This window comes from Chenopodium album, chromosome 7 (genome assembly GCF_948465745.1).
Source record: "Chenopodium album chromosome 7, dcCheAlbu1.1, whole genome shotgun sequence".
Lineage (NCBI taxonomy): Eukaryota > Viridiplantae > Streptophyta > Magnoliopsida > Caryophyllales > Amaranthaceae > Chenopodium > Chenopodium album.
The window spans coordinates 4,596,727-4,607,910 of record NC_137840.1 but is presented as its reverse complement, the minus strand read 5'-3'; the positions used below and the strand labels follow the sequence as shown (position 1 = coordinate 4,607,910).

The 11,184-nt window shown below is 33.9% G+C and overlaps 1 protein-coding gene across 1 annotated transcript; it reads left to right on the top strand.

The window, feature by feature from the left end:
• Positions 1–7,042: 7,042 nt before the first annotated feature.
• Positions 7,043–10,760, top strand: LOC145640819 (cysteine-rich receptor-like protein kinase 44). Its single transcript, XM_081692057.1, has 7 exons — positions 7,043–8,037; positions 8,126–8,257; positions 9,046–9,173; positions 9,260–9,470; positions 9,559–9,790; positions 9,986–10,136; positions 10,227–10,760. The coding sequence occupies exons 1-7, from the start codon at positions 7,566–7,568 to the stop codon at positions 10,614–10,616; spliced, it is 1,716 nt and encodes a 571-aa protein (XP_081548183.1). The 5' UTR covers positions 7,043–7,565; the 3' UTR covers positions 10,617–10,760.
• The last annotated feature ends 424 nt before the right edge of the window (positions 10,761–11,184 follow it).

Below are 11,184 nucleotides of genomic sequence, written 5' to 3'. Positions count from 1 at the left end.
GAGAGAGAAGGGAGAGCAGAGGAGAAAGAAGAGGCGGAGTGAGAGGAGAGAGAAGAGGCAGAGTGATAGATTTAGGGTTATAAGTAATGCTGGCCGGTTTTTTTTTTTAAATAATTAAAGGCACCGGTTCACAAAGGCACCGGTTCAAACCGGTGGCCTTTATGATTTTGGCACCGGTTTGAAGTGAACCGGTGCCTTTTACTCTGGTTCAGCTTCCCACCAATTTTGTAGGCCATTTTTGGCACCGGTTTGGACTGAACCGGTGCCAATTAGGGGGTGCCTTTTTGATATTTTCTACTAGTGTTATCTTCAAAATTCTAGACAAGTATTCAATGAAAAGAACAAAAAGCAGAGGAGAAAGGGGATCTCCTTGCCTAAGTCCCCTTTTTGCATTGAAAAAAACATGCATAGAGCCATTAATTTTCAGTGAGAATTTAAGAGTTCTCACAAAAGTCATGATTAGAAGAATGAAATGCCTATAGATGATTTGAGGTAGGAGAATGCATGAATTGGCTTAGCAGATGAACTGTAAATGAAATATTTGGCTTGGTAACAGTTAAATATATCAATTTGTCAAGCAATTTCCGATACACAACTGGATTAAGCAGAGGAGTGCCTTTATCAGCACACAGTTTGAGATGAGAATCTATGGGAACTTTGAGAGGCTTAACATTAAGCATTCCCTGCTCCTTCAACAAGTCAATTATGTATTTTCTCTGAGAAACAAAGATACCCTAATCTGTATGATCAATTTCCAGCCCCAAAAAATATCTCAAGTTTCCCAGATCCTTCATATGAAAATGAGAAGACAGAAGTTGCTTAAGGATCTTGATTTCATTGGTATCATTTCCCGTGATGAGTAAATCATCAACATACACCAATACAACAGTAATAGAATTTCCATGAGATTTAGTGAACAAACTATAGTCAAACTTAGACTGAGTATAGCCAAAAGAGACAAGAGAGGTGGTAGCTTTACAAACCATTGCATAGGAGCTTGTTTAAGACCATACAAAGACTTGTTAAGTTTGCGCACAAGCTGTGAATCTTTAACAGGTGATTTCCCTTGAGGATCAACTATTATTCTGCTTCCATGACTAGTATAGCCTTGAGGGATAGACTTATAGACATCTTCATCTAATTCACCATGTAAGAAAGCATTAGTGACATCCATTTGAAATATCAACCAACCCTGCATAACAGCATCTGCCATAAGAGCTCTAACAGTAGTCATTTTGGCAACAGGAGCAAAGGTTGCACCATAGCCTAGTCCATATTGCTGCATGTTTCCCAATACAAAAATTCTTGATTTGTGTCTTTCAATAACACCATTGGATTTGTACTTTGTTTTAAAAATCCATTTGCATCCTATGACTTTTTTTCTTGGGGGAATAGGAGTGACTGTCCAAGTCCCATTTTTCTCACATTGGTCCAATTCTTGGTTCATTGCATCAATCCAGTGTTGCTCAATTACAACATGTTTGTTAAAAAGAGGGTCCTAATATTTCTCAAGAGTTGTCATGAAACAATGAAAATCATGAGCAATATCTTGAAATGCCAGATTAGAAATATGTCTATCAAATTTCTTCTTAGGTTGAATATAATCTTTCATTTAGGCTGGTGCCCTTGATAGTCTAGTGCTTTGTCTGGGAACAGTCACAGTATCAAATACTTGGTTATTAACATTAAGAGAATGAAGTGCAGAATGTTGAGGAGAAGAAGGAGAGGATGGAGTTTCAAAGAGGTTTTCTTGTTCTGTATGTTCTGTAGTATCAGTAACAGGTTCAGAGTCATCAACTTCATCAATATAAGCAGTATTGAAGTTGGTTCTTTGGGTAAGAACTAGGGGAATTGGCTTCATATAATGATTAAGAGATGACAACTAAAAAGGAAATATTGTCTCATGGAAGGTCACATTTCTGGAAACAAAAATTTTCTTTGTCTATATATCAAGTAACCTATACCCTTTATGAGTCGTTGGGTACCCTAGGAAAACATAAGGTATACCCCTAGTTTGCAACTTATCAGCTGTAATAGAAGGATTTGCATAACCTAGATTTCCATGATTACTAGAATTCCTGCTATACATAACTAAAATATCAGGGTCATTTTTAGTCACGAGCAACACTTCTCTTTGACTCTCCTCCTGTTGGAGCATTGAACAAGCTGACTCCACAGTTGGTAATGGAGTGAGCATGAGCAGTTGGCTTCTTATAGGCACAAAATGCTCACCCAAACCATTCATTAATTGAAGTAACATGTGTTCTTCTTGATATTTGGAAATAGCATTCAACAAAGTTCTAATCTTAGCATTAGACTCAGACACAACTGGAAAAACATTCATAGCATTAATTTCCTCCCAAAAACTAGTCATGCTAGTATAATAAGCATTGATGGTGCTATTGTTTTGTTTTAAATTGTACAAATCTTTGTTTAGTTTATATTTTCTAGATCCATTAGGCATAGAAAATCGTTTTTCAAAGCTGAACCCAAGCTTCTCTAGCAGTGCTTACCTACAACACAAACTTAATATTGGTGAGAAGAAAGAATTAGAAAGAATAAGAATTGATGAGAATTGATGATTGAAAAAAGGGGAGATATGAGCTCTATTTATAGAGAAAAAAGAGGGTCGAAGAATAAGAAGAGAATCCGAATTCGAATCGAAATAAAACTCGATGGACAGCAGTTTTTGCGGATTTTGTTTTTATCATATCTTTTGATCCAGAAGTGCAAATAAGGCATATGATATGTCGTTGGAAAGATCTTGAAGTCTAATTTCCAACACAATTAGAATCAGATTCAAATATTTTTTAGATAAAAATATATGGCCGAAATAGTGGAAGGGTGTCAGTTTTGGATAGAGTTTTGTATCTAATTCATATCTTTTTCGTTATAGCTCGGAATTAATATTATAATATATCATTGGAAAGATAATTTCAATATCTATCCAACCATATAAAATTTGGATAAATTTTATGAGGCAAGAAATTAAAATATGAATATATTCCACTTCGTACAAAACAAGGATTCTTAAAAAGAGTAGTTTTATTCAATTGCAAACTCTTTGAAACATAATTATCAATCCTAATTCCATTAGGATTTAAAAGAACCTTCTAGAATATTCTAGAAAACTATAATCAATCCTAATAGCTTTAGGAATGATAATTAATAATAGGCCCTCATCTAGATCATTGGGCCGCATATAAAAACCAAATCGGGCCCAGTTTAGTATTTTGGCCATAACTTCCTCATTACTCATCGGAATTGGGCTTATAATATATCGTTGGAAAGGTCTTTTCAAGCCCCATCCAACTACATCATTATTAGACCCTTATCATGGACCAAACTAAACTGAAATGCATGTTTTTCATAAATAAGGTAAGAAAAGAAATATTTTCAAAAACAGAAAGAAGAGATATTTTAATAAAAACATCCTCATCACTAGACTTTTCACATTTTTGCTTTGTTCGATAATCAAATGACATGAAAGGTATTCATCACTGGGTTTGGCTTTGGGGAGACACATTTGAGTGTCTACACCTTCCCTAAATTAGCATTCCGCCTGGGTTCATCCTCGGTGGGACTTGTAAGTAAAATCGGCTTAGAAAAAACATTATACCTCAGAGAAGTGAAAACTCAAAGTAGGCTTCAATGGGGAACTCAGAGTGCGCTTCAATGGAGAACTCAGAGTGCGCTTCAATAATGGTGGAGAGAGAGATAGAGAGAGAAATTTGAGGATGCTTAGGAGAAGAGTGAGGATGAGAGGAGCAAAAGCAGGAGAGAGAAATAGGGAACCCGAAAAGACCAAAATATCCCTGTCTATTAAGGAAGGGTTCTAAGGGCAGAGGAGGGAAGAAACGTCAATTTCATGTTCATAAGGAACAGTAAAATTGCTACAGCCTTGGTGTTTGGGGCTTTTAGAAGGGTTATAGATTTTAGAATGCGTTTGAATTTCTTTTGACTTAATTAGCTTTTGTTAAATGCATTTGACTTTCACTTTATTCAAAAAGCATTGTTTGAATGCGTTTGACTTTAATTTGATTCAACTAGCTTTGTTGAGTGCAATTAACTTCCTTTTAACTCAATTAGCTTTTGTTAAATGCATTTAACTTTCATCTAAACTTATATATTAAAAAACGTTACTAAGAACGTCTATGTGCCAAGTAGACCACGCCACGTCACGTACTCCATTTCTCATTATGCCACATCAGCACTACTCAATCAACATGAATCATTATGCCACGTCGGCCAATGTTACTTTATATAAAAAGATGATGATAAGGGGATTTGAACACCCAACTTATTATGAGAAGGATGTTTATTTAAAAATCTAAACCAATTATTAACTATGTTATAAACATGAAAATAAATGTATATAATTGATTATCACACGGTCTAAATAAAAAAATTAATTTTTTTTAAAAAAAAATTATAAATATCAAATAGAGTACATATAATCACAAATAATAATTAAAGTAGCAACCCGGTGCAACGCCTGAGCTACACACTAGTTTGACTATAAAACCTTTGTTTATAATGTGTTTGACTTTCTTTATTGACTTAATTATCTTTTGTTAAATGCATTTGACTTTCACTTTATTCAAACGCATTGTTTGAATTTGTTTGACTTTAATTTGATTCAATTAGCTTTGTTGAGTGCAATTGACTTCCTTTTTACTCAATTAGCTTTTGTTAAATGCATTTGACTTTCATTTGATTCAAATACGTTTGTTTAGAATGTGTTTGACTTTCTTTTGACTTAATTAGCTTTTTAAATGCATTTGACTTTCACTTTATTCAAAATGCATTGTTTGAATGTGTTTGAATTTAATTTGATTCAATTAGCTTTGTTAAGTGCAATTGACTTCCATTTTACTCAATTAGCTTTTGTTAAATGCATTTGACTTTCATTTGATTCATATACGTTTGTTTAGAATGTGTTTGACTTTTTTTTTACTTCATTAGCTTTTGTTAAATGCATTTGACTTTCACTTTAATTTATTCAAAATAATAATGAAATATAATACTAATTATTATTTTTTAATAATAATAATAATTAAAATCATAATGAAATAATATTTTTAATACTCCCTTAGTTACATATTACTTGCAACAAAGGAATATTTTATGTCTCACAAATAATACCCCTTTGTTGCGAGTAATATGTAACGGAGGGAGTAATAATAATATTAATTGATTCAACTACCTTGGTTGAGTGGTTGAGTGCAATTGACTTCCATTTGATTCGACACACAGTAATTATTTCCCAAACAAAACATAATGTAATCCTTAAAATACATGCACTATGTGTCATTGGGCCTTTAAATGCCAACACATCTATTCTACAATGTGTCATTGGGCCTTTAAATGCCAACACAACTATTTTACATCGGTGTCTTCAGTGAGCCTGGCCTAAATTATCTCTTTGGGCTGCTTCCTTTGCTAAATTATCTCTTACCAAATGTTCACCAACTCAAAAAAAAAATAAAAAAAAAAAAAATCATTTTCAATTTCGTCATATCTACAATTACATTAAACCGTAACATTAGAAAATAATAAAAATACCAAAAAAATTTTAAAAAACATAAGATAAATATAACACCTTACAAATTTAACTACAATATTAATTTAGATGTTGATTTATATATTAAAATATTAATTTACATGTTGTTTTATACAAATAAAGAAAGTAAATATACTTTGGAAAAATGCCTCATTCTTCCCAAATCAACCGAATTACAATATTAATTTACTATAATATTCAAAATCAATTTATTGAAAGTCAATCCAAATTTGCATGTTGATATATACAAAACAAAGAAAGTAAATATACTAAAGGGAATATGTCTCCTTCTTCCCAAATCATATTCTGCCATTTGTGGGGCAATTACATTAAAACAAATTTGCATGTATTCATGAAGAGTTTGTTTAACTAACGGAAGAACATGGTTTATTGCATTCGTGAAATCCAACAAAGCTTGGGCATGTGCCGTTAAAGTCCGACAAGGCAAGGGCTTGCACATGTGGATGCTTAGTCAAGGCAATTATATCCAGTCAGCTGATGAAATTGACAATTTCGTCCTCAACTAACCAAGGTGAAATACCATATATATACCCTATGATTGACAAACTTTGTCAATCATGAAGGTAAACTTGGAATTCCCCCTTATTACATTGTGTGTTACTTCTAATATTTTTGTTCTTACCAAATTTTCCCACAATTCAAAATAGTTATCTTAGATAGCAACAACCACACCCATTTTTAGTAACGAGTAAAACAGATCCTTATGCCACATCCATTGAAACCTCGATTTATCTCAATCCGATATTTGTGAATTGGGGTATCATGCACATTGCGCGCGATGGCACAACTAGTTATAAAAAAAAATGGGAAATGTTGTAACTGAGGTTTGTACAAGATAGAAAAAAGGATGTAGAGTATTCCCTCCAATCCTTTTTACTCTAGCTTAAAGTTTTTTTTTTTTTTTTTTTTTTTTTTTTTTTTTTTTTACACAAGCTCAAAGTTTCATATAGTAGTATGAAAGTAAAAGAGTACTCTATCCGTAACAAAGAAAAAAGATCGGATCAGATCGAAGTAAGGCAAAGATGATTATTGGGTCAATTTTATTTTTTACGTATCTGACCAAACAGATAAAGTAAATTAAAGAAAAGGACTTGGAGAATGGAGTTATACGCCCGTACTGTTTGATTACATGACTTTTCCACAAATTTTATGAAAATTCCTTTATTTCAACGGTCTCGCATAAGTTTTTAAGTCTTTACTGTTACGGCCTTTGAATGTAATATTTCAAATACCTCCAAATCAAATACTCCAAATGACACAATGTTTACGCAAAATTTCTGGATTTTATAGTTAGAGAAAGAAAATAATCCTATAAGTGAAATCGAATTTAATCTTGGACTCTCTACAGAGTCTACACCAAAAAAACATAAGGTCGGTATTGGACTGTTGGTATACTACGTGGATGTTAATTAGATTAGCTGATTAAAGTATTAGGATAATTTTCATAAGTTTCATAAGGTCGGTATCGGACTGCGTTTATATCTTGCCCTTGACATACTTATCAAGTCAACCGAGTCATTAACTATTAAAGTATTAGGCAGCTTGTTACAAATTTCCTCTTACTATGAGAATTCCTACTCAAACAACTATTTATTGATCTTCTTACCAAATGACTCTGACATAAATGGGGAAATTTTGGTTTCTGTACTTTGTCATGAATCATAGCCTAATGTTAGCAGCAGGTAATACTTATTACCGATGCTACTCCACCGGCAACTTCAGCAGTGACAGTCAGTATATCCAAACTCGGAATAGCCTACTCTCGGCACTTGCTGATGGTGTTAAAGACTAGGGTGGTTTTTACAGATTTACTGCCGGAGTGTATCCTCCAACACCAGTTCCTGACTGTCTAGGCCTTTGTAGGAAAGACCTGATATCTTCTGATGACTGTTACGACTGCATCAACAAATCAGCTTCTGATCTCAGCCAAAATTGTCCTGTCCAAAAACAGATTGTTGCTTGGGGGGCAGACGCCGACTGTATGGTTCAATGCATCCCTCCAGCCACCCTAAAGCCACAAAAAGATGACACATACCCTTCAGAACACACTTGCAATGCTACCGGTGTCTCAGCTGTTAACTTCTCTCGGTTTGGTGGGACATTAGCTAATGTAACAGCTAAACTTGCTGTTAAAGTTGCTGCTGAAGGAACTTCATCCTCTTTCCCTTCCGGATACAACGAGCCTCAGTACTTTGCAACTGAAGAAGCAAAATTTGCTAACCATCTGACCATCTATGCAGGTGGCTATTGTCTTCCTAGCTTATCTGCAAGTGGTTGTACTGCCTGCCTGAAAGAAGCCGCAAATCAAAGTGATAAATACTGTAATGGAAAGAATGGAGCAAGTATTTTTACTCCCGGTTGTGTTCTTCGTTTTAAACTCTATCCATTCTACAAGTCCACCAAATCTGTTACTCCATCACCACCAGTTTCTCCTTCTTCTAACACCAGAAAAAGTTTGTTTACCCTTCATGTATCTAATATATATCATGAAAAGATGTTACTTCCAAATTAAATTTGATGTCCATATCTTTGATTATGCAGATAGTAGAGCAAAAAACAGAATAGCCGTGTTTACTATTATCCTTCCTATAATCAGTGTTGTAACACTACTAGTCCTCATAATTGGCACTAGGATGATCTTGAAGAGAAGGAAGCAACACTGGGACCACAAAGGTAAGTAAATTTCTTCTTCTTCTCTCTCTTTATTTAATTTTATTATTTTTTTTTCTGTCCTAAGATAAATTTTTAAAGTCTTTCAGAATAAAATTACGAGTAATTAAAATAGGATTTCAATAAGTAATGAAAGGAATTGAACATGGAGTTTTATTTTCATTATTTTGGTGTGAATATAAGTGGGAACTTCTTGATTATTGAATATTTCTTATGACAAAGTTTGAAGTTTTTGAACTAGGATATTACTTTTATCACATTAGTGTATATGGTCATCAGCTAAGAATTTTACAAATGATAAACTTTTATTGTTCAATTCAGTTCCCTAAGGATAATTATCAAGTTATACTGTTATGAGGAATAATGCATTATTAGCATTAACATGTGATTCCGGATTTTAAAAATAGGTTTACATCTCAACATAAATTAGGGATGCATTGAATAGTTGTAAGTTTTATTAGTAAAATAAAGGAGGGCATTGTATGTACATGCTGACAGTATTAGGAAGTTCAGAGTTCAGACACATAACAAGTTATCAGATATGAAGCAGAAAAGATTTTGCTTATTGAAACGTTTGGAATTAGTTCTTGTTTTCTATGTATGTCCTGCCTTTTTTTTTAGAACTATTTTTGTATGTTAGAAAGATGAAAAAATTGATTTAGAAAAAAAGAATGAATGACAATAGACTCTCAGTACTCACATCCATTGTTAGACTAATGTAACAATCTAAAGACAGGTGCTCACTTATACTTTGTTCAACTTAGATATTAATAGTGTATATACAATAACAGATGACATTGTTGGAGCTGGAAGTATAGAGTCGTGCTTCGAGTTTAGCTTCAAAACAATAAGATCTGCGACGAATGACTTTTCTGAATCCAACAAGCTTGGAAAAGGTGGTTTTGGTGTGGTTTACAAAGTATGGCAGCTTATCTAGCTTCCTGAGAATTCAAAGGATTTTATATCTTAATAAAGTGTATGTTATGTATGTGGTTGTACATACAGGGAAGGCTTCCAAGTGGCCTGCTAGTTGCGGTTAAGAGGCTAACTGGTCGTACTGCACATGGAGAAGCCGAATTCATAAATGAAGTACAGCTAGTGGCTAGGCTTCATCACAAAAATCTAGTCAGGCTCATTGGATTTTGCTTAGGAGTTAAAGAACGGATTTTAATATATGAACTAGCACTCATCGGAAGCCTTGATCATATTTTATTTCGTAAATTTCAACCTTTCTACAATCCTTTAATCTTAAATACAGGATACAGTTCTGTCTCAATTTTATTTTTGTTGTGGGTGTGTTGTAGATCCGCATAGAAGGGAGAATTTAACTTGGAAGATCCGGTACAACATAATTAAAGGAATAGCACGTGGACTGCTTTATCTGCACGAAGAATCTCAGCTGAGGATTATTCACTGTGATCTTAAAGCTAGTAATATTTTACTAGACGCGCCCATGAATCCAAAAATTTCTGATTTTGGGACAGCAAGACTCTTTGTTGAAGACCATGGAAGTGCTTCTAGAATTGTTGGTACATTGTAAGTAAAGTGAGTAGTATCACTATCCTGTAAATGCAATTAGGCATGAAGTCAGCTGAGTCTGACTATAGACTAAAAAGGTCGAGTTTCTGAATTATAATCCACTGACAACGGAAGAGTAAATTGTGGTATAGATATGGCACTCAACAAGTATTCAGGAAATTTTCTTACCATGATATTGCTGATATTTTGCAGTGGTTACATGCCTCCGGAGTATGCAAAATATGGAAAGATTTCAACAAAGGTTGATGTGTTTAGCTTTGGTGTGTTTCTCTTAGAGATTGTTACTGGGAGAAAAAACAGTGCATCTGACAATCCAAGGCGGCTTGAGCACCTATTAAGCAAGGTGAACACAGAACTCTGTATACACCAATAACAAATGATAATATAACTAGCTCATCTTCAATTACAATTTTCTTAAAATCACTTTGTGCAGGTTTGGAAATGCTGGAAGGAGGGGCAACTTCTAGAACTGATAGACTCGATGTTACTGAGGGAAGATGGGCAAGTCAATGACATAACACGATGCATTCATATAGGACTACTGTGTGTACAAGAAAATGTTGGGTGCAGGCCTATCATGAAAGATGTAGTATTAGTGCTTGAAGGTTGTTCCCAAAGCCTCCCATCTCCTTCAGAACCAGCATATCTTATGGAGATTGTCAGTGGTGAGCCAAGTGTATCAACCATGGAGAAAAATTTGGCATCGAGGAGCCATGCATCAGATACAGATCAGGCAACAAGTGGCCTGTCATCATTATCATCTGCTGGCTTCACATCAGTAAACGAAGTTTCATTCAGTCATACATATCCTGCACCTCGATGATGAATGTATATAATCTTAAGTACTCTTTATGCATTGGGAAGACTGATGCTTGTTCTAAATTAAGCCCTTGTAACTTTTTACTAGCTGCCTTAAAGTAGTTTGCTTTGATTGCTTATTACACTTAAAATAATTATAAAAATCAATTCAAAGTAAGCTTCCTTGATTGTTGATTGATTAATTGCCCATTTAATTTAAATTTGAACCATGCACGTCAGCACGTACTTTTTCAATCACTCAATCTTAGTAACGGTATAATGTTCAAACCGAAGTGGTGTACTATAATTAAAATGTAACAAGCTTTTCAAAATAAAATAGTTTATATTTTATTCTCTTTAAACAATTCGAAGGGTGCGTGTGGGATCAATCATGTGCCTAAACATTTTTTTTTCTCAAAGAATATGACTAAATATTTTAAGTGTGACACAAATATCATTGTTTTTGAAGACCCTAATTTAAAGGGCAAATGCATTACATTACATTGCATCATTGTTGTATCTTGTCTTGTTTGCTCATCTAGAAGTTTTAAATGAGCAAATCAACCAAATAAAAGTTTTGATTGTAAAACCTT

Excerpts from the sequence above, each read along its gene's own strand:
- LOC145640819 (XM_081692057.1), top strand. The coding sequence starts at position 7,566 with ATGGTTCAATGCATCCCTCCAGCCACCCTAAAGCCACAAAAAGATGAC. Across the intron at positions 8,258-9,045 it reads GCAACACTGGGACCACAAAG|ATGACATTGTTGGAGCTGGA; the intron begins GTAAGTAAATTT and ends ATACAATAACAG. Across the intron at positions 9,471-9,558 it reads CCTTGATCATATTTTATTTC|ATCCGCATAGAAGGGAGAAT; the intron begins GTAAATTTCAAC and ends GGTGTGTTGTAG.